Genomic DNA, 22786 nt, shown 5'->3' with positions numbered 1-22786 from the left:
TTATCCCAGAAACAAGTAAAAGGATGACTGGTAAAATGTGCTGGCATAAGAATTTCTGTAAATGAAGCACATTGGCTATCCCTGAGCAAAACCTGCAACAAACAGGTGAGCGTTGTAATGGTAGGCAGCAGATGACTAGATATTGAGTATTCTACCAGCTTGCAAGTTCTGTAAAATGCTATGGAATAAAGCCTGAATAATTTCTTCTATCTGGAGTTCATTGCTGCATTTAAATGAAAGGATGTCAAGTCCATTACTTATTGTTGTCAGTTGAGATTTAGAATTATGATTTTTTATTTTTGAGACTAGCCATACAAGTTCCTGTCTCATCTGTCTCTGAAAGAAGTTGTGCATTGTTCAGATGCTAAAACACAAAGCTTCTTTAAAAGACTGTGACGTTTTGTACTCCCTAGTAATTTGTTCTTTGATTTTGGTCACAGGAAAGTGGGAGTGTCCTTGGCACCACTGTGATGTTTGTGGCAAACCTTCTGTTTCTTTCTGCCACTTCTGCCCAAATTCTTTCTGCAAGGAACACCAAGACGGGACAGTACTAAATTCTACGTTGAATGGACAGTTATGCTGCTCTGAACATGTTCTTGGGGTGGATTCTGTTGAAACTCAGAAGACTGAGAAACCCCGCAAAAAACTGAACAAGTTGAAGCCTAAGAGAAAGCAGAGGAACAGATGGATGAGAGCTGAATGCAAATAGTCATGGACTGCAGTTTCTACTGCCAACACTATCTTGTAGATAAGTTGTGAATATGACCAGGGAAGGACACAATTTTACATATATTCTGTAAAGGTTACGTGGGGGGGATTTTTTTGTTTTGTTTTATTTTTTTTTATAAATCCACTGAGCCAACCACAGCAGTCTTCTGCTGCTTCTGCACTGATAACGAACTGCATAGTTCAGAAAATTTCAGGACAAACCAAACTTATTACTCAGCATTACAGTTACACTTGAATTGTTACGAATGTAAAAGGTTCCCTCCAATATTCTTTCAGATTGGAGGTAGGTTAAAAGCAAACCAGGTAGGCGTAAACATAGGTTTTAAGATAGTATTTGTCAACCAACAGATGTTTAAAATAGTATATCCTTGAAAGAAGTTATTAGCTTGAGTCCTTTAAAGTAAGAAATAGCTTGGTCCGTGGTCCCAATGAGATTTGCTTGCCTTGTGTGTTTTAGAGCAAGTGCTTGAATGCCATTCACGATCCAGGTGCGTATCTCGCTGTCACCACACACAAAACAATTTGTTTGTACTCCTATAAAATTGCTTTCCAATGATTCTTAAACAACCATTTTTTTAAAAAAATATTCTTCCACCAAGAAATATAGTGCATGGTGGGAAAGGCACACCCTGTACCAGAGAGGGGAAGTTTTACATCATAAGAGATTTTTTTCTGTACTGTTTTTTCCTGTATTTCATTCCAGCAAAACTTGATTTGATCTTGCAGAGCTGTACAAGTCTGGATTTAGAGGGATATCATCTTGCATTCTAGGCCCAATACTCTGTGATTTTTGTGTCTTAATAGAAACAAATCATACAAAACCTGTTATCTGGAAAAAAAATGAGTTTTTCCTTAATGTCAAGTAAAATGCAGAGGCAAACATTTCTTTGGAATGCTTGGACTCCAAGCATTTCAACGTTGTGGCAATGCAAAAAATGCCCAACAAGGAACAAAAGAGAAAACCAGGAATGAAACCCTGAAGCAGAAGGTGAAACTTGACTAGCTACTGAAGTCCAAAAACTAAGTTATCAAAACAACTAATTAAAAGTGAAGTATATTTTTGAAGAAGCATGTAAGGAACAATTTTGGTGTGAAATTTAGCCCAACTCTGTTCCTTTTTATGCAGTTTATGTAAAACTGGCTACTTGACTTGGCAGACTGTTTGAAATCATTCCTTACTTTTTTTAGGAGCTCTGCTCTTGACTGTCTTATCGCCACTGTGTTTTGTCAGCAAAGCTGTTTTGAATGCTTTGCTCCCGGTAGGTTCTCACAGTGCAGTGAGATGAATACACAAGATTTAGTTTTAATGGAAATAATATTAGAACTAGGAAAAAATGGTAGAGAAAAATGTCTTTACCTGTCTTCTTCCCAGTGCATGTCATTGGTGTGTGATTAGGCAGCGTTACAAGTAAGTTTTGACTTGTGCCATTGTTACCTAGCCTATGTAAACACAATGTGCGCCTTCATGTCCATTTAGGATTTGTGTATGTTCTAGCTTAGTTTGCCTTTACTAGTGCAGAAACTCTGTGTAGCCCTTTTGAAATTGAAGCCTTGCTATATCTTAAAAGTGTATGTTTCTTTCCAAACGTATTTTTTCAGGATTTGACTGCAGATTTAGTTGAAATTAACTGAAATCCCCATTTGTTCCCAACACTTAAAACTTTGGTTTTATTAGGAGATATTAACTGAAACAGGTTTTAAATGTAGCTTTGCCCTGTCCTGAACTCTTTTAATTTCTATTTTGTAACCAAACAACTGCTTTGTTCTTTTAATCCATTGTATAAACACTGTTGGAAGATGTTGGGTTTTATTTTCCCCAAGTAATTATGAGAAAAATAGCACAGTTCGAAGTAGGGGGAAAATGTTACATATTTGTATTCTAAAACTGGTATACCAAGCCTTGCACTCAAGGAAGAAAATGAAGATTTCTTAATTGAGTTTGAGGGGAAACTTTTCCTCTGCTATAGATATTTGTAATACCGAGACTGAAGCATAGGCCTGTACTTAAAATCAAAACCAAAAAATTGTGTAATGTACATTGCTATTGCTTTTTGAGGGGAGGAAAGTGAAATCAGGTAGTAAAGTAGAAAGATTTTCCTCATCACTTTTAAACAAAATGAAGGAATTTTATGTCATTGGGACCATTATTTGTTTGAATACTATACCATGTAAGGAAGGCTTTATAAGAATACCTTTAAATAAGTTATTATAAAATCTTACCTTTACATTCCACTGCTTTTATAATTTGTTAAATTTTTAGTCGTTTTATTGCTTTTTCTCTTCATACATAGGTATAACAGCTCTGGCACCCTGGAACAGTTATGCCCAAAGTCCTAATAGGCAGATACCCACTTCCAGAAGCCATCAGCTCAAATAGTTATTGATTGGCACTGTTGCAGAAACACCATCAGTTTTCAGATCGGTCGCGGAGCCTACAACTCCCCGCCTTCCTTGCAGGTGGGGTCACAAGCACATTTAGTACGGCAGGATGCAGTACAGCCACCCATTTTGTATCTGTCTGTGGGTAAATAAAGACGTCAGTGTTCAAAGCAATCGCTCTCAGCATTCCTTTCATAATGTTAAATTTACACAAACAGATCTTAGCGAGTGGCTGTTTGACTTTCTGCTTCCTTCTACCTCTTCTCTACTCTCTGTTACTAAGCTCCTTGGGCCAATGAAGGCTTGCACCGCAGACAAAAAGACTCCAAACTAGAGGTTTGTTTTTGAGTTACTAGGACTTTGTTCCTTCTGCTGATTACATACTTCGGAGATTGATCTTTAAAAGAAATGTGGACCATGTTCTTCCTTGATACGTACTGACCCTACGAGCTCAGCTCGGTCACTCAGAAGGTGATCTGGGAGAATTTTAGCGTCTGATTCAGGAAGGGTGTTTTTTAATGAAGGCTTCTATACCTTACTCTGCGGCGCTGGGAAAAGAGGCTGAAGTATTGTTTTAAACAGGCGGCAAAAGAAAAGTTGTTTCACTATTTTCCTTCTCCCACTGTTCAAATACAATCTTGGAAAAATTGAGCTTTCTCATGATGCAACTCAATACTTCTTAGCATCAACAGCTTAAAGATTTTCTGTTATAAATTCATCTAAATAACACTTAACTATGGTATATTATGTGGCATTAAATTATGTAATTTGTCTCACCCATAGAAATAGAAAGATGTCTTTCCTTTTCCAGCAGACTTGTCAAAGCTGGTACATAATAGGCAAATTCAAAATTTGTTGTTCCTTCATCACGTGAGCAAGCATGGAAACAATTTTCTTTTGAATATGTTAGATGAATTTGCGTACAGTCTAGGAAGAATAATCAAATTAAATGTCTGTTTTGTTCTGTAGCTTTGTGTTTATGGTCAATTTTTAGGGGCTTTTTTAATTTGAATTACTTTGAGAAGCAGAATACCTTGAGAGACATATTAATGCAATTTTTCCACATTGTTGAGTCACATTATTCCATGTCTGACTGCTTGAGAAACTTCAGTGTCTTATTAAATATTAAAATTTATTCTTAGTTATTTAAGAGATTGCTAATTCTTTGTTGGGGAAAAAAAGTTTTCGCAGCTTTTTAAAAATTTTTAAATTATTTTTCGTCAAGTATATGATCTGCAAGTATGGTTTGGCAGTGAGAGAACTGGATGTTCTTCTTTCATAGTGATAAGTTAGTTGCACTTCAGGATTTCCTAAGAGACTCGCTGGAAATAATACTTAAAGCTTATGTGGAACTGGCGATGATTGTGCTTTGGCTTGTTTCCACGGCATCGCTTATCATATCAATATTGACACTTTTTGCAGTCCAGTTTTTCCTGTTACAGTGCTGTTTTCTGTTGCTCCTAATTTTGCAGACTTGCACTATCTCGAGCTGCAGTCACGCAGTCCCACCAGGCCTGGGCTCAGTTGGCTGTCACTGCTGCCGTCCCTGTTGGGCCAGGTTTGAATTCAACTGCGCTTTTCCTTTTCAGCCAGACTTTAGTTTGGGTCTGGTTTGCCTTGTGGGTAAAATCTCCGTGTGTGCCAGCAGCTGTCTGTCTTTAGGAGCACACCAAAAAGCGTGCTTTGGATTACTGTTCTGCTGAGATAACCTGGTACTGTGCTATCACATCTGCACCCTTTTGTTGCTCCCGGGGAAAGCCCTGATGGCCATGCGCACCCCATCCCCGAGCTCTTGGGGCTGGAGAACAGAAGAGGGTTGTAGGCATCATATCCCGCAGCCCCTGTGGACCACAGCACATAAGCCATGAGGAGGAGACCCCATCCTGTCCCCAGGTGGTCACTGCTGCCATTTCCTAGAGCTGGGGAAGCCCTGAGGGAGATCGGATTTCAAGCAAGTAGCTGGGAGTGAGGAGGAGAGCGGGAGAAGGGGCTGAAGAGTGAAGACAGGAGGTAACCAAGAGTAACCATTTCTCTCTCTTCATTGAGAAATGGGTCTTGGGAGCAGGTGGACAAAAACGAGGTTGAGGGATGGTTCTAGGGCAGAAAGGGGCTTGGGCAATCCTCAGGGGAAGGATAACGAGGTGGGATGGGATTGAGCTTGGTGTATGGTTTAGAGATACTGTCCCTGCTGATCCAGGGGACAGGGTTGCTGTCTGCATTCCTGCTGCCCACAAAGAATGACACCTCTCTTCCAGTTCATTTACTCATCTGACATAGCCAAAAGAGAGCAGAGAAGTGATTTTTTTTTCTTTTTATTAAAAAGCACAGGAACCTCCCCTGGGGTGAGGAGAATGAGCAGGGGAGGGCAGCAGCCACTTAACCCCCTGCCAGCTGCGTTCCTTCAGCTGACTGCTGCTGCCTTAGCCCAGGGAAAAGACTGAAGTGAGAAGTAACACCTGCTGCCACCTCCACGCACACTCATTTCAAAGCCTTGCTCTTTTAATAGTAAGTACTGCTTTTACTGGGGCTCTCAGAGCTGATGAAGCACGGCATGTCACAGCTGGCTGTTCGGTGCAGGGTTTTGCAGTGCACCTGGTCTGTGAATGAATTTCACTCTAGGAGAAGGGAGGCAACAAGGGGAGAAGGGAGCTGTTGAAGCTGACCCCATTACAGCTGATGGGCGTTTCTGACTGCCTGCTGGGCTGCAGAGATCAAATGGCAATGAGGACAAGGCGCAGAACGCAAGATGTAATGAGAAAGAACATAATAGGGAAAATACAGCAGACACCAGTTTTAAAAAGAGAAGAGGTAGCCAGCCACACAACACCTACAAGGCTTTAAATTGTTGCTGTAAAATACAAATCACATTTGTGTAGCCAGCTGGGATGGTCACTTGGGCTGCCTGCACCAGAGACAGTTTGGTGTCAGGAGCTGCACCCCAAAGGACTTTGTGCAGTTTCATGTCTTACCTGTGTGGCTTGGCTAAGAAAGAAAACTTCTGCGAGGTTTGCTCAAAGTTTGTCATTGCTTCTGTGGGATGAAGCGCTGCATTAGAAACTGCAGCAGGAAACAGAAGGGGTGTATTTGTCCAGGAATCAACCATTAGTTCTGTTGCATGTGTTTTCCCACAGCTGAGAGGAAGGGGAAAGCTTTGGGATCCTTTTCCTAATTTTGTCCTTCCTTAAAGTAATGGTAAAGTTTTGAGAAAGGTAAATAAGTAAATACATGCGCATATTCTTTAAAGGAATACTTTCATCTTAGTTCCTGCTTATGGGGAAACAATTGTGCTGTGGAAACCTTGATAACTGGAGCAGTCAGTCTTTGCTCAGGTTGTTGAGCTGACTGCTGAAAGGGGGAGTTTGGCTTTCTCCTTTCTAAAGAAAAGGAGAAAACTTTGTTTGTAAGTGAAGCCCAGAATTAAAGGGGGATACTTGTGCTGTTCAGCCTGTTTTCAAACATCACTCAGCTGAACTGATTAGCACAAGTAGTCACAGCTGAAAATTATTTGATTTGTATTTCTCTGCACTTATTTTGGCTATATGGAAATGGGTTGGTGATTGTTAAACATTTTCACATATGCAGACACGTGCTTGCCATTAGCAATTCCTCTGCTACCAGCCAGCATACACCGGCTCTGTGTGCTCCATCATGCCGTAGGTTGTGTGCCACCCCGACTTTCTTGGTAGCAGCAGGGACTTCAAAGAGTTCTGGCTAGATTCGTGCCTTCTTTTCAGTATTATCACAAAGATGGTAAGGATTCCACCTGGAACATAATTATGGTTAATTTTCAGATGAGAAGGGAAAAGTGTCAGGTGAGCTTTGTTCTAGTGCTTTCTGACTGCTGTATTATCTTACAGTAAATGAAGTTTTTTCTCCTCCTATGCTCGGGCACAAAAAAGATTTGGCTAGCTGTAACAACTCAGCTTTAGCATTTCAGCTTTACTCTGAAAGCCACAGAGAATAGCAGCGGGTTTTAATGAAATAACTGTTACTTGTTTTTCTATTCCTCATTACTCTCTGCTCTGTGGCACTGTCATTACCCACCTGGCATCCTATCAATGCAGACTTGTTGCACTTGTGCCACCCCTCTGAAAGACCTTGTTGAGAGATGCATTTGCTCCGTGCAGTGCTTATAATGAAGCATAAGAAGTAACTGACCTAGATTAACTTTGAGTCTAGACTGAGATCAGGACTGTCAGAAAAAATTACTTTTAGGTTGGGCATAGACATGGAAATAATTGGCAAATCTCAAGTACTGTGACATTTTTTTTGTTTGTTTCTGGCATAAGCATAATCAAGGAAAACTGATCTTAACAGAAGAGCACAAATCTGTCGCTGTGATGCAATATGTCCAGACAAATACATCCAAATTTAGGTTGTGTGAGCAGGCAAGCTCACTGTAAACAATTGATCTGTTAGCCCAGCCGTGAAATGCTCGCAGGTTCCAGCGTGGGCTGTTTCTTTTGCTCCTATTCTTAGCAAACACTTTGCCATGCAGGACTTGACTAAGGAATGTTGTTCTGTGACCCTCAGCCTCGTTTGTCAGAAACTCTGGTTAATTGGACATTGTTCCTGCATGGGTAGGCTTTTCATGTGTTTCATTTTAATCTACTTTTTCTAATTAATACTTGCTTCAGATGGCATCTGTCTGGGCAGATTTTTGGACCGTAGCCTGGCACAGCAGAATCCAGGCTCCCGAGGTGGGGGAGCTGTCGTGTGGTTCCAAGTCCCAGCTGAGAAGGACCCTCGTCCACTCCTACTGGGGAGGAGCCCCATAGCTCCTCAGGCCTCTGCTGCCCTTTTCACAGCCTCACAGGATGGCCGAGGCTGGCAGGGACCTCTGGGGCCTTCTGCTCAGAGCCCTGCCCCAGCAGGGCCACCCCGAGCAGGGGGCCCAGCCCCACGTCCAGGCGGCTCCTGGAGATCCCCACGGAGCCCCCACAGCCCCTGGGCAGTGTCCCTGCATAGTAAAGTGATTTTCTCCTCCTTATATCCATGTAGTCCTCGTGTGCCAAGAGAGGACTTTGATAGGAGCAGCTAATGCTGCTTTGTTGTTGAAGCTCTGCTCTTTTTTGTTCGTAGCAGGGTGTAATGCATCTGCTTGATCTCTCCTCTGCCTTTTAACAGCAGTGAGCCACTCTGGAGGATGTGTGTTCAGAAGGCACGTAACTGTTGGGCTTCAAGCACAGAAACTCAGGGGTAGGTGGCTTTAATGCCGTAGACTATCAGGAGGCGATGAAAACACCGTGGCAAAAAAGCTGGTAGAGGAAGCAGCATTTAACATGGGGATTTCTTTTCAGATCAGCCTCAGCTTGAACATCCCTCTTCCAGCTTGCTCTGCTTGATCTTTTCACAATCAGTAACAGTTGTTCAATTTGCATCACAAAGTTTGGGGGAAAGTTTAATCAGAGGTAACAATTGATTTAAAACTACACAACTCTTATTTTTTCCCTTTGTTAAGATTACAAATGCCTACTCATCATTGTGGGACAAACATTCCTGGTGTAGCTCCCTCATGGAGCACTCATCCACCTGCTGGCTTCCTGCCTGGCTCCCCTCGAACGAGCTAATTACAGCAGGTGCCTGTTTTCCATGCCACTGCCTGCTTCCCCCAGTCACTACACTGAATGGATGGTCTTTGACTGGAAAAATACCACAGGAGCAGAGGGGATGCTTTTAGGAAACCTGAAGTCTCGTACATGGGAGGAAATCATCCATTTTCCTACGTCTGGGCAGCCAAGATATTCCTGTTTTGGAGGCTCTACGCGCTGCTGCTTCCCAAGGACAAACAACAAACATTCCTTATCTCACTAGCTGTACATCCCTACTTAATATTCAGCAATATCCCTGCTTACAAACGGGGAAAGGACTACCATTTGCATAGAGAGCAGTACATGAAAATGAGAAGTTGTGCAGGGTGAGAAGCCCGTGTTAAAGGGTGGCTCATGCATTTAAACCACATTCAGCCTGTTCACCACGTTACTGCAGTCTGGTTCCAGCACTGACTTCATATTTGTGACACCGTAGGTCACTGTGCTATAAGGCTATGGGGAAATTAAGGAATATGGGCAGTGGGATGGCTTTGAGCTCCGCAGCCACTTTTGATGGCAACAGAAGGCACACCAGCTCACTGCTTCCTTTCAAAGGGATGAGCAACCAGAAAGACCTTTACTAGAAACCCAGGTTTCAGGAACTGTAACACACACCACCCAGAGCCTATTGCTGGCACAACCCAAGGCTAGAGAAGACAATGCTCACCTGCGGAGAGAAGGGCCAGGAGGACGATGGCCAGCGGCGCCAGCTGGCAGGAGCTGCCCACCTTGTAGAGGAAGGCCTCCATGCAGTACTGCGGCTCTGTGCTGCCCGCGGGGCAGAAGGCATCAGGAGGGCACTTGGTTGGTTTCACGTCCGGGCTCTAACCGAGAGAAAAAGCAAGTTCCTCAGCAGCAGTGGCCAGCAGGGAAAGCAGCAGTAGGGTAAGCATTGCCTCTGCCCCCATGCACAACAGGATGAGAGCTTCTGGGCCTGGGGCACGCTGTGAAAACCTGCTTTATAAGGTACTCACTGCCCTGCTGGCTCAGAAGAGAGACTAGAAGCGACTCGAGCTCCCACATGGAGCCCTTGGTGGACACAAACTGGGGCAGAGGCAGAACGAGCAGCCAGCCACCTGAAACTGCAGCATCACCAGCATCAGATGCTGGTGGTGCTGCTGCTGCTTCTCCTCTCCTTGCCCTCGGGAGCCGAGGTGGAGCCACCTGTGTGCCTGCCTAGCAGGTGACTGCACCCCTCTGTCCACCAAAGGGGTGTCAGCTGTGGTGCCTACGGGCTTTTGTGTGTGTGGGCTGCGGGCTGTGCTGATACCAAGGGGGTTGGGGCAAGGGCTGCCCCCTCCCCACCAGCAGGCAGTGCTGCAAGCAGCTGGGAGACACCAACACCATCCTGACTGGTATTGATGGTGAGTGTGAATGGGTGGTGCACTTCAGCACTGGGAATAAAAAATAAAAATAAAAAATGAACCTGCTGTCATTCATCTCAGCCTGCCAGGCCCTGTGGTGTTACTTAGAGTAGGGTGAAGAGAGAAGGTGACATTATACAGCCAGTCCAGAGGCCAAACAGCCTAGTTAATGGATACCCCATCCTCTGACTGTCCCCTGACAGCCCACCGAGGCCAGGCAGCTCCAAGGGTGGAACAAAGCCAGGCTCCTGGTGTCATAATTGCAACCGGCTCCCTCTGTCAGGGCTCTATCTGTATTTAAGAAAAGGAAATAGGCTCAGCTAAAAACGGTGTTAATTAAAAGTGCATTAGCTCGTCACAGGACATTTGTATTTGTTAAGCCAGGCTGCCAAAAGAGACTCACGGGGCAGTAGTGGTTCTCTGGGCACAGGTCACAGCTCTCCTGGCCCTGCAGCAATTGGTATTCTCCTGGCTCGCAGAGCTTGCACGCGGTGTCACCGGGACCTTTGAACATACCTAAGTAGCAAACAAGCACAAAATTAAGATCTGGGACTAGACCCTGGGGCCTTTGCAAATTGCATATGGATGAGTTTGCTTTCAAAGCCACGAGGAGAAAGAGCATGAAATACTTGATGTGCATGACAAAAGCTGAGCCTGGACTTTGGTCCTTGCTGGGTGCCAAAGGGGCAGGGAAGGGAGAATAAATGCAGGGAAAGGGACCAAATGACACCTGGTTTCAGATCTGGAAGCAGTACGTTTGAGTAGGAGTACAGTGGGAGCTGGGTTCAGTGCTGAGCTGCGGCTTTAAAGCAGAGGGAAGGTTGGAGCTGGAGGTCAGCAGCATTTCATCCCCTCTAATTTGGGATTCAAACACCTTTTCCAGCTGTTTGAAACTTGCCAAGCAGAGTTTAACACACAGCTCAGTTTCCTAAGCTCTGAGGGAATGACAGGTCAGGAAAGTCACGGGTCTCAGAGCGATTAATGCTGTTTTGCATGATTAAAGCTTGTGTGACTGCAGCGTCCCCGGTGCTCCCTCCATGGTGCAGGCTGGCAGCAGCGCTCTGCAGCCCAGCATTAATCACAGGAGCAGGAAGATTTGGCACAGCACATCCTGGCACACCAGCAAGGGCCAAAAAAAGACCCCCCCCCCCCCCCCAGCACCTTTCCATCGCTGCAGCAGCAGCTCTTTGCTCCACAGACATCAGCTGGGGCACTCATGATGGCAGGGAGAGATGCCCTCTGGGTCAAAGGACAAAAGTTTTGGGAAGAAATCCTCCCTTCTGCTGCTGAAGTCACGCACGACCTGCTTCCTTGCACTGCCCAAAGCCGTGCAATGCACCAAAGTTGTTCACCACCTGTGACCGCAGCCCTCCACCGCGCTACCCACCTGCCTGGCACGGCGCGCACGCCTCGGCTGCCTCGCGCAGAGCCTCGTGCCCACCGGGACAGGCCAGACATGCCGTGCAGCTGGAGGTGCTGGGGAGAGGAATGGAGCAAGACAACACCATATGACCAGCGCTTTGAGATCAAGCCGACCCACCGACACCTGCGTTTATATGAACACGCAGCCAGGGGCTGAGTTCTCCTCTGGCTACCAGCTTTTGCCATTCTGTAGGCAGCTGCAGTTCTCTCCAATGTGGTTTCCCCCATATGCCTAATTAGGGTCAGGCACGTGATGGCATTTCTGTCTTCTCCTTGGTTTCTTGTTTGCATGAGACAAGTCAGAACTCGGCGTCCCAGCTGTTGCTGCTCCCTAGCAAACTCGGGTGGAGCTGCTCGATGGGTGCTGAAGGGATTTAGGAGCAACAGACCCACCGTGCAGCTACATAAGCCCCGGAGTCCATTCCCGTGGGAATTTACTCAAAGTTCAGCCAAGATCTGCTGCGGCACATGGGACAAGTGAGCACAAGGTGACATGGGCTCATCCGCTTTTGCTACAAAACCTGCACCCAACTGATCCCAGGACACACAAGCCCACTCGTTCTTCACTCTGGGTAACACAGCTGTCAGGATGTTCCCCCCATCATACAACCCCTCTCTCACCACTGCTCAGCACCAGCTGGGAGCCACGGGGATGCCCCTCTGGCCAGCACTTTGGCTTTCAGAGCTCAGTGGCTGCTACCAGATATGCCACCGCTCCCGGTCCCCAAGGTCATGCAGGGATTTCTTACTTGCAAAATGATCCAGGCAGGCAAGGCAGACAAAAAGCTGCATTTTGCTGGGAGTTAAAATAACCTGGAAGAGAAGACACAGCAAGTTTTCAGGATCTTTCCTCCACCATCCCTGTCCCCACATTGTCAGACAGTTGCTCATCTCCACATTACACACAAAGAAATGAGGGCGGTGAGGCCCTGGCACAGGCTGCCCAGAGAAGCTGTGGATGCCCCATCCCTGGGGGTGCCCAAGGCCAGGCTGGATGGGGCTTTGGGCAGCCTGGGCTGGTGGGAGGTGTCCTTGCCCATGGCAGGGGGGTGGAAACTGAATGGGCTTTAAAGTCCCTTCCGACCCAAGCCATTCTGTGATTCTGTGAAATGGACTCCCCCCAGCACGGTAGGGAGGAGGACAGGAGGCACAGAAACAAGTTCTGTGGGCTACAGATGAGCAGGAAGAAAGCAAAGCCTCCTCCCTCACCCTGCAAGGAAAATGCATCTTTTAAAACCGAAAACTGCATGATATGGGGGCCACGTTCATGGACTCCTCCTGTGGTCTAGCACACTGAACAATTTGCCAAGTGAAGGCAGTGACATACTGCACCATTGTCACCAATGACAGTCTCCAACTGCTGCCTAAAACGCATTTTTCCTCCCAGGCTCCCCAAATGATAGCCAAGATTGAGGTGTGAGCTGAGAAGTTTTGTGCACGGATTTTCAAGAAACCACTTGTGCATGTAGAAGGAGCTCTTAATTTGTATACCGAATAGCTGCTGCGCTGCATGTGTTAATTAGGCTTTTGCATAAGTAAATGCTGGCCCCTTCTGAACGTGTTGTCACGCTGTCTGCGAACATGCTGTACCAGGCTCGTGTTGCATACGTCCAGGTACTAAAAGGAGCTTGCTGAAAACCCAGCTTGTGATGTCTGGGAGGTAAGGGGAGTGTCACATTTAATATTCAAACTGCAGGAGACAGCCTAACAAAACAAAACAGAACAAAAAAACAACAACAAAAAAAAGAACGAACACCACATCGCAATGTTTTAGACTATTTTTTTCTGTTGAAAATAGGAGAAACGCTTTCCTTTCTTGACTCCCCCTTGCCCCTTGTGCTATAACCAAATTTCATAAAATTTATTTCCTGGCTTTCAGGAATAGGCTTTCCTTGCAGTATTAGTATTAGCTTGTTGAAAACAGGAACATGACTTGGTCTGAGACCTGTTTTTTTTTCCTTTTTAATAAAAACATCGATAACAGTACGAGACGAGATCTGCTATTCTATTTTTGGCCTGAACAAAATAACCTGTTTATTCTTCAGTGCTTTTAAGTTACCTGGTAATTGCATCTGGCCCCACAAAAGAGCCTTGCACAGTCTGATGCGAGCTCATCTGGGCTGAATACAAACCAAACCCAAACTTTACCTTTCTGGCACGCTCTGCAGGCTGCAGCCCCAGACTCGTTCGCGTAATGGCCGGGCGGGCAGGGGGAGCACGCGGTGCTCCTCGTGGCGCTGGGGGGAACCGAGCAGAGGTTAGCATGATTTTCACTCATTGGGGCTCCTCTCTGCTTGAGACAGTGGAGCGTGGCTCTTTTTTCCCCCACTAACAAGTCTAGAAGTAGGGAAATTTCAATGAGGGAGTTCAGGCAGAAAAATAACAACCTGAAATTGCCTGAATGGTAAGGGTCCAGGGATAAAAAAATCAACTATTATTAATACTAGCTATACGGAAATATCTTTATACCACCTGTAGGGAAAGGTTCTGATTCTGAGTTCTGGGCCTTGAAATATAAATTTTAGCCAGGCTTTAAAAAAAAAAAAAGGTTTAGAGTCAGGCTCAAATCCACACTCCAGGCAGGTTGGTCTGAATTGGGAAGGTGCTTGATGGTGTTCAGCTCCCATTGTCTGTTTTAAGACGAGCTGCTCCACTGCTGAGAGGTCACAGAGTCGAAAAGGGAGCTCAACCACAGGCACTGGTGTGTGGGAGTCCTGACCTTAAACAACAGGGACTGTGGGAACAGGGATATAACACATCAAGGCCTCCGGGAGGACGGGAAGGAAAATGGAAAAGGCAGAGAAGGAGGAAATCTGGTGCATGCATCACAGATAGAGCCAAATCCCCAACAACGAGCATGTGGGCTTAAGAATTTGTTAACGTACCCGGGGATGCTTTGGAGGAAAACAAGGACATGCTCTTTAATCCCTTTGGAAACCTCAGGGCTGAGCAAGATTTGTGGAGGAAAAAAAGGAAGCAAATACTTGGCTTAAACCAAACCAGTACAGGGCTCTGTGTCAGCCAGAGCCGCTTGCGGCCTGGGGACAGTGGGAGAACTCCCAGTACCACAAAAACTGGAAGCAATGCCACTGGGGCTGCCACGGCTCCCTCCCTGCTCTTCCCCTCCTCCTTTCAGCCACCTTTCCAAAGGCCTGGGACAGATCCGCTCCCTGCAGGCCGCCTGTAGGGGCTAGAAGTGGCCGCAGGCCGGGCCAGGCCGCAGCAGAGGGCCAGGCCCCAGGCCTGTTACATGATCCCTTGGAGGAAGGGAAACGTAGTGTGAGGAAGGAGTTGTGCAAAGCACAGGAATGAAGCTGTTTGCCTGAGGCACCCAAGAGAAAAGCACCACGTCCGTGCTAAAGATCCCCCCACCTAAGTCCCAGACGTTGTCCCTAACTCATGGCAGACCTCCATTCCCCCTAACGCTTCTGAAACATGAGGGGCCACCAGAGAGCTGGACACCGAGAAGCCCTCCGCACATGCACACCACCACCAGAGGCTCCTGGTAAGAGAGATTTAGCAGCACTAAGCGGGGCCACTGGGAAACAACACCCGCAGCCCTTTCCCATAGCCCACGGGAAGAGTTTTGGCAGGCTGGGAAGGGTTTTGAGGGAGGAGGCGCCCACTCCATGCCACCAGCCTCGTCCACCACCCTGGTTCACCTACTTGGCGTAGTGTCCCCGCGGACACGGCAGGCACCTCTGCTGTCCCCACGCGGGCTGGTAGTGCCCCACCGGGCAGGGAACGCAGGCACCGGCGTCCGTGCACGAGCCCCCCGTGCAGCACGAGCAGCTCCAGGCGTCTGAAAGGGACAGAGGGGTGAGGATCAGGACTGTGAGACTCAACTTCAACACCCAGTACAGCCCCTGGGCTTGTCAGCACGGGGCACGGCAATGAATGCATGTGTTTGGATCCAGCTCCTCCAGCAGGACAATCTTAGGGGGTAGAAAATGGTAATATTAATGCTAGTGATGCTGCTGTGCTCCATTAGTGATCAGGAGAACAGCCATAAGACAATGGTCTCAATTCTGTCAACGTGGACTGCTGGTGAGAAGACCAAGACTGCTTTTTTCTCTTTCAGTTTGAGGGGAGAGGAGGGTTTTCCTCGTTTCCCACCACCACACAAAAAGGAAAAAACACACTTCCTTTTGATTCCTTAACAAATTTACATTTGCGGGAAGCAGAACTGAAGCAGAAAACCCCGAGAGCAGAGAATCTGCCGTAAGTAGAAACAGCTTTTCTTTGAGCACAGGCAAGGCAGTATTCCCACCAGACATAAGCTCCAGCAGTCTTTGCTCCACAAAACAAATCTGAGCTACGCAGAACAGTCGTGTGGGATTTGCTGTAACGGCACACGTCAGATCCACCATCCCACTTCTTGCAGCAACCAGTCCTTGGCACTGCAGGGATAAAGCACGGGCAAGACAAAGTCCTGCAGAGGCACATCCTGCACGCAAGGGTGATGGGAATTGCCTCCTGCCCTCTGCAGATTTACCCTAGAGCATCAGGTCTGCTCAGTCCTCTCTTTGAAAGAGCCCAGCAGTGGGGGAAGTGCATGGCTTGCATTTTAGGGTTTGTTTTGCATTTTTTTTTTTAATATATATATATTTTTGGGGGGGTGGGGGGGCATTGAAAAAGCAAACACCTTGCAACATGTAAAGAACTTCTGAATAAAGTAACGTCATGCACTCTACTGCAACAGAGGTTGCCTGGGTTGTTTCTCAAGCCCAAGGGAAAAGGCTGTTTCTGTAGTAGGGATTCATTCCCATTCAACCACTTGAGAGTCTGAGAAAAGTTTGAGACTTTTCTTGTATTTGGCCCTGCATGTCAAAAAAAGCATCCTCCTGCTGGTAAATGAGGTTGTCCTTGTGTTACACTTCGTGGTTGCAATCCCACCACTTCTCCATCCTGCTGGGGAAACACTGGGAAGACCAACAGCACAAGGCCAGCCATGTCCACATCTTTAACTTCAGAAAGATACAACAAGTTCACTCCCATGCCTGCTCCCCATCCAAGCCCCCAACACCACGTGCTGCTCTCACCTCTCTTGACCACTCACTTTTCCACCTAGCACAGGAGAGCTGGGGCAAGCACAAACTCTTACCGTCGCTGGGAAATGTCCCTGGGGAGCAAGGGGCACATGCCGTCACGTTCACTCTGCTGCAGTTGGAGGGCACAGAGGTGGTGAGGGACGGAGCTGTTGGTGGATCTCCAGGAGACGTGGTGACATCTGGAGGGGTGGCCGAGGCACTGGTGGATGCGTGAGAGGTGGTGACGATCCCAGAGGTGAGCGCGGTCACCGGCAGGGTGGTGGGCAGGGCCGGAGCGAGCGTTGTTGTTCCAGGGTCTGCCGATGGCACAGCTGTGGCCGTGACGAGGTCTGTGGTGGTTGTAACACCACCAGGAGCTGGGGGTGTGGAGGCATGGGTCGTGGTGCCACTGGGAGGCACCGGGGTTGATGAAACAGGGACTTGGGTAGTGGTCAGCTGGCCTAAAGCAATACCTAAGAAAAGGAAAAAGAACATAATTAGTGGTGAAATTACTGTTCTCCCATTAATGTGTAGGCTTCCCATTAGGTTTTTAATAACTGCTTAACCCACAAGTCCCTGTTTGACATCCAGAAACTGCCTTCTGCTATGTTCCATTACAGAGCAACATAGAAGCATCACTGCCAGCATCTGAGCATCACCAACACACAAGAGACTTACCAAGCATGTGCGTTAGAGTCCTAGAACCACGGAGATTGGAAAAAACCCATAAGATCATCCAAGTCCCATGTTGAGGTGCTCTGACACTCGTAGATAAGGGGTTGTGAGAATTGCCCAAAACATTTGGTTTTGCTAGGGGCAGCCGCTGAAGACAGCTCACCCTGAGATCCCCCAGCAATCTGATTTAAGATGCTTGTCAAGTAGCTGCCTGTTTCATCCCATCTTGGTTAAAGGGATCAAGAAAGAAAAGGCATGGGTTTGGGATTTCTTTTATGCTGTTCTGGAGATGCATCTGGCAACCCAAAGGGAACCTGCCCGTGGGCACAGACTTGCTTCGAGTCCAGAATCCCTCCCCTGTGAGAGCAGTGGTGATTCTTAGCGAAAAAGCCGTGATTTTCAGAGAACCAGGGTATTACTGCGGTTCAAGTTATTTGCTGTAATCCATAATAGACTGAACTGGTGTCTGCTGATGACAGCGATCTCTCAGCACATGACCATGGGAAATGGATGCTTTCCAGTCTCAGAACGGAGGAAAAACCCATAAAGCTAAACAAAAGGGAAGGAGCAGGTCGGTTTTCATTTAGCAGTGCCGTGCTAAGCAAACAAAGCAAAACAAAACCAGCCCATTCATGCCACCACAGCACTCACATCAGCTTGGATCGGGAGTTCAGGGCAGGGATTTCCTCCACCGAATAACTGCAGCTTCTGAAAACGTGCAACTTTGGTAAGGCATCAATCTGCACCTATGGCTGCCCTTTGCTTTTTTCCTCTTACCTGCCCTCTTACGGCAAAGTGCTAATACGTGGTATAGGCAGTTCAAGGGCACACACACTCCTTCCATTCTTTTAATAACACTTGTTAATTACTGGAAGACAGAGGTTCGCAGACGTGTCCAGCCACTCTCTTAGAGGCAGTTGGGAAAAAAACAAGTAGCTCTGAACGTAAAAGATTTGTCAAATTGCCAGGAATAGCGATTATAATAAGGCATCAAACTCAGCAGGCAATTAAGCCGTTTCTGGAGTGCGTCACATAAGAGCTGTAAGTTACATCAGTTTTTATTTCAGGACCAAAAGGGTGACTCAGGGCCCAGCAGCGCGTTCCCAGAACTGTCACTCCCCATCACACAAGGTTTGGGCTCCTTCAGCCACCGCAGCAAGGGCGCTGCTGAAATCAGGTGGCCTCCACGGGGAAAACAAAAAGACTATTTTAAGAAGTTGCTTTAGGAGGTTGATGGAGACAAGAGAGCAGAGCTGACACCCGACGGCAAGATGCAGGTGAGGAAGGAGAGCTTGGAGGGGCCACACCACACAGTGGTGACAACGTGGTCACCAGGGGGTTGTGGACACATGGGTCACTGCAAAGTCCTTCCCAAGCCAACTCCTTTGAGCTCTTCTCCGCAAGCCTTTGATTTCTCACTCTTTGGGCTGTGTCTGCCCACATGATGCTGGGCACCGTGGGTACTGATGCTTAGCGCTGCCCCAGCATAAACAGCAACACGCAGATGTAGCTGGCTAGCAACACCACTTAGGTTTCTATGGCAAAAACAGGACAGCGAATAAAAGAGTCCTTATGAAGCTGTGATCACAAGGAAACAACCTCTTCAAAGTGCTCCCTCCTAAGCGTATACTGACCGCTTTGTACTCAACATTTCAGAAGACCCAGTCTTTCTACAACTCCTGAGAAAGGCAGCTGTCTGGGACACTGCCCACGTTTTCTGGCTCTATCTCCCAAAACAGAACCACTGAATTTAACAGTGGTGATTTTTTTTTTCCTTACTTGTTTGTCCAAGATCAACATCCAAGAGACACCAGCACTGGTCTACGCAGCTCTTGGCCATGCTTTGACCAGAGACAGGCGATTCCCCTCCCCTGCCTTAAGGGCTGAAGTCAGTCTGCTTCTCTTTTCTCCTGTCTGGCAGCGAGCCGAGTCAGCCCAAATCTTTATTAAGCTAATCTCAAAGTAAACGCTAGGAGTAGTTTGAGGGCACCATAAAGTTCTCCCAGGAAAAGTTCTCAGAAGGACCACAAAGCGTGATCTCCTGCACAGCAGCCTGTCCCAAACGCTCATCTGCCAGAGACTCTGCAGTGGATTTCAGTATTTTGGATTGCACACAGCTAAAACACTTCTGGTTTTGTTTTTTAAAGGCTAGATATTTTAGTTGAATGTTACTTTCTCATAAGCTTTCGCTGTTTGGTTGGCTTTGCTGTTCAGTGGTGGTACTGTTAAGATGGATTATTTTAGTGAAAGTTGTCTTTTCATTCAGTTACTAGAGTAATCATTAAATAATATTAAATAATTAATAATCATTACAAAACATCAGTAGCCATCAATAGCCTTCAGTGGCCAGCACTTCATAAAGCTGTTTAAACAACTTCCGAAAGAAAAAAGTGGTGATGGTGAAAAAAAATAGTTTTGAGCTTCTAGACCAAAAAAAAAAAAAAAAAAAGGTAATGTTTGGTTTTACCAGTTACAGCATCACAGGTATGAAAAAAGCAATATTCAACCAACCTGCTCAGCTCTCCAAACAGTTTTCTCGCCACGCTTACAGCGTCCACATGTTTACAGCAGGGAACAGCAATTCTGCTTTCTATAGACAATTTTTTTTAAGACATTGAATCAACAAAAGTACACGAGGGACGTCTTTTTGTGACAACTTGGCATGGTGTTTTATTCAAAAAACCTTGAGGATGTCACGGAAGGAAGGTTACTGAACCCTTGACAACAGAGCTAGCCCTTCCTGATTTATAGGCCGTGCAACCCCGCTGACCTGCAGGCGCATGGACGCTGGCTGAGAACTCACAAAATGCAGAAATAGGACGGACAGCCCCTTAGTTTTCCTTCCCAGCCTTGCACAACAGCACAGTCTGCTATTTGGGAGGAACTAATCCTTCAAGCCACACGCAACCAAGCCGTAGTTATCTACGTGAAGATAACCTTTGGTGAATTCAACAGCTGAATAACAGGCTTCTGAAATGGTGAGTTTCCCCAATTTAATTTCAAGAGAAGGGCTGCCTGGTGCTCAGATGGGAAGGAGCCAAGGAGCTCTGTGAAACACAAGCCGTTGTGGCAGAGCTGGTGGGCTCCTGCCCCAACAAGGCAGGTGACCATGGGCCCCCACCAGCCCCGACCACAGCACTGGCGGACTGCAGGAACGGGAAGGTCGCGGGGCAGCACCGTGCCCCAAGGAATTTTCCAAGTTTCACGTGGCCAGACATGCCCTGCAAGAAACCTGGTCTGAAGCCACAAGCACAGTAAGTTCTGGGGGATCCCACACTGCCAAAGCATCAGTTATAAGAACGTGGTTATTTGACAGTAAAGCAGTGCAGGAGGAGGAGAGCAAGGAAAGCAGCAAAGGCACGACTACAAAAATATTCAGACTCTTAAGGAGTCCCAGTTACAAAAAACACCTCATGAAAATGAACATGCTGGGGCAACCTGTTCCTCTGGGTTTAAAGTAAGGCCATGCAAAGGCCACTGCAACTCCTCAATTTGTAGAGCAACTAGCCCTCCCCCCTCTTTTTTTTTTAAAAAAAGGAAGCTTTTATATTTACGCTTTCAGCATTGTGCATCTTTAAAGCCGTTTCCAGCACCTCCCTCCCTCGCTCTGCCCACCCTGTGGTGGCAAAGCCCCGCGGTGGCACGGTGTCACCGTGTGTCACCATGTCACCCAGCCCCAGGAGGCCTCACCTGTCAGACACGCCGTGGCCAAGCTCCAGAGCAGAGGAGAGGGCCAGGCGCTCATTTTTCCCCCGAGGAACAACGGAGCTGGTCGAGGGGCAGGCCCAGCAGCTGATCTCCCACGGCTAACTGCTTATCCCGCCCCGGGTGCGTGCCCAGCGCTGTCAGCTGATGCTGATCATGCGGCTCGGGCAGATCGGCCTCCCCCCGACAAAGGGGGGTTTATATTCGGGGACAGCAGCAGGGCTTGCCGAGGCATTGCTGGCCTCCTCCAGGTGAGATGCAAAGTAAAAGTTGAGCAGACCTGCAGGCCTTCCCCTCTTCTCATGGCGTACAGAAACATGTTGGGCTAAGGGAAGAGGAACAGGCAGAGCTGTGCCTGGCTGCTGGCCAGGCCCCCGTGATCTCCCTGGAGCGAAATGATTTCATTTTTAGACACCCAGGATTTCCTGCAAGAAGAAAAACAGCCTGGGAAGAACCCCCAGTTCAAAGCAGCTCCCGTTTCAACAGAGACGAGCCACCCTGCAACCAAAGCCCTGCCCTGGTGAGCTCGGAGCACACCAGCACCGCTCACCCCCCAACGTGATGTGTCAGGTTGCCGCCATCAGGATCTAAGTCAGTGATCCTGATGATGGTTTTGAGGTGAGGCCCCAACCCGTCTTCCACGTGTGTACCAGGGGCTATTCTGCCCACTGTTTGTGCCTCATCTTCCTTCCCTTTTAGTTGTCTGTGCGTCGTTCCCAAGGTAAATCCTACCCACGCTCTTTGCCACGAGATTACAGCCACAGAGACTTGGCTGAAGGAGGCACAACCTGCGTAACTTGGGCCATCGAGCTGCAGCAGCCACCCAGAGCAAAGCACAAGCTGAGCTTTGTGAGCTCTGACCCAAACCCCAAGCGCTCTTCACCAGGGCCCAGGTGGGTTTGCATCACACATAGCCCACACGGCACGTGCTGGGTGTTCTCCCACGTTGTGTAGGCTGGGAGGTTGTGAGAGGGAAGCTTTGGAAGTGGTCACTGTTGGTGCAGTCCCACTGTACAGAGAGGCACAGAGCCTCTCCAGTGAGGGATTTCTGTGGTACCCGTTCTTCTGCTCCTGACAGGATCTGTAACCAGTGATAGGAGTAGAGGGAATGGCCTTAAGTTGTGCCAGGGGAGGTTCAGCTTGGAAGTTAGGAGACATTTCTTCTCAGAAAGAGCAGTCAGGTGTTGGGACGGGTTGCCCTCACCTACAAGCCCTTCCCATGCCCCTCGAAAGCCCCTGCTCAGCTGAGCCCCCTGAGCATGGCAGGAGGGAAGGCAGGTTGCTTCCCTCAGTTGCTTCAACAACCAGGCAAGTTTAAAACACTCTTCAGACAGGGGCTGACGCAACTTCAGGGCAAGGAAGTACAAATTGGTTAATTTATAAGCTTCTGGCCTGCCCTGGCTGGTCTCCACTGAGATTAAATGCCTCTGCTGGTTGGTTCACAGGGAATAAATAAAGAACTGCGCCACGGCTGATCAAAAGCAACGCCCCAGGCTGGCACGGGGCCCTCTTCTTGTCAGTTCAGTTGCACTTCCAGAGGTGGTGAACCTCGTGTCCCCAGATGCACCAGGTACTACCCTCACCCTGGGGTTTTCAAGGCTTTGCTGGCTCCTCACAGGGCAGAGGCCGCTGCAGTGGTGTTTCTCCCAGGAACAGGGCCTGCTGCTCAAACAAGCCAGCAGTTTGTGCCCACTGCCACCCATCACCAAGTGACTGCAAGTCCCTTTGGTGTCAGATATCCAAGTTACTTATTTGTTTGCAGGCTGCTTGTTTATTAAACAAGAAACCCTGAGCAGGGAGAACACCTCTCAAACATCAGTCAAGTGTGAGCAGCATCGGCTGGCACCGTCCAGGCCACACTGGGATGCACCAGTAAGTGCTGCGGGGTGAA

At 47.6% G+C, this 22786-nt stretch overlaps 2 protein-coding genes across 8 annotated transcripts in view; one reads left to right on the top strand and one right to left on the bottom strand.

Moving 5' to 3' along the window:
* NSD2 (nuclear receptor binding SET domain protein 2) overlaps nt 1-2909 on the top strand; it is an 80567-nt gene extending 77658 nt beyond the window's left edge. For all 7 annotated transcript variants that reach the window (XM_080589969.1, XM_080589973.1, XM_080589971.1 and 4 more), the window contains one exon: nt 441-2909. In XM_080589969.1, the coding sequence (XP_080446095.1) occupies nt 441-709 (269 nt within the window). In that variant the 3' untranslated portion in view covers nt 710-2909. The remainder of the gene's footprint in view (nt 1-440) is intronic.
* A 2988-nt stretch (nt 2910-5897) lies between these two features.
* On the bottom strand, nt 5898-21245 carry LOC308194280 (uncharacterized protein). The gene is made up of 9 exons (XM_080589981.1): nt 20881-21245; nt 16590-16988; nt 15152-15287; nt 13634-13722; nt 12235-12298; nt 11451-11539; nt 10467-10579; nt 9367-9523; nt 5898-6871 (listed from the first exon to the last, which is right to left on the bottom strand). Exons 1-9 carry the CDS (start codon nt 20933-20935, stop codon nt 6720-6722), a joined length of 1254 nt encoding a protein of 417 aa, XP_080446107.1. The 5' UTR covers nt 20936-21245; the 3' UTR covers nt 5898-6719.
* Nucleotides 21246-22786: the final 1541 nt, after the last annotated feature.

The sequence above is a fragment of the Anser brachyrhynchus genome (genome assembly GCF_964034855.1).
Source record: "Anser brachyrhynchus genome assembly, chromosome: 4".
Classification (NCBI taxonomy): domain Eukaryota; kingdom Metazoa; phylum Chordata; class Aves; order Anseriformes; family Anatidae; genus Anser; species Anser brachyrhynchus.
This window is presented reverse-complemented; position numbering and strand designations above follow the sequence as displayed.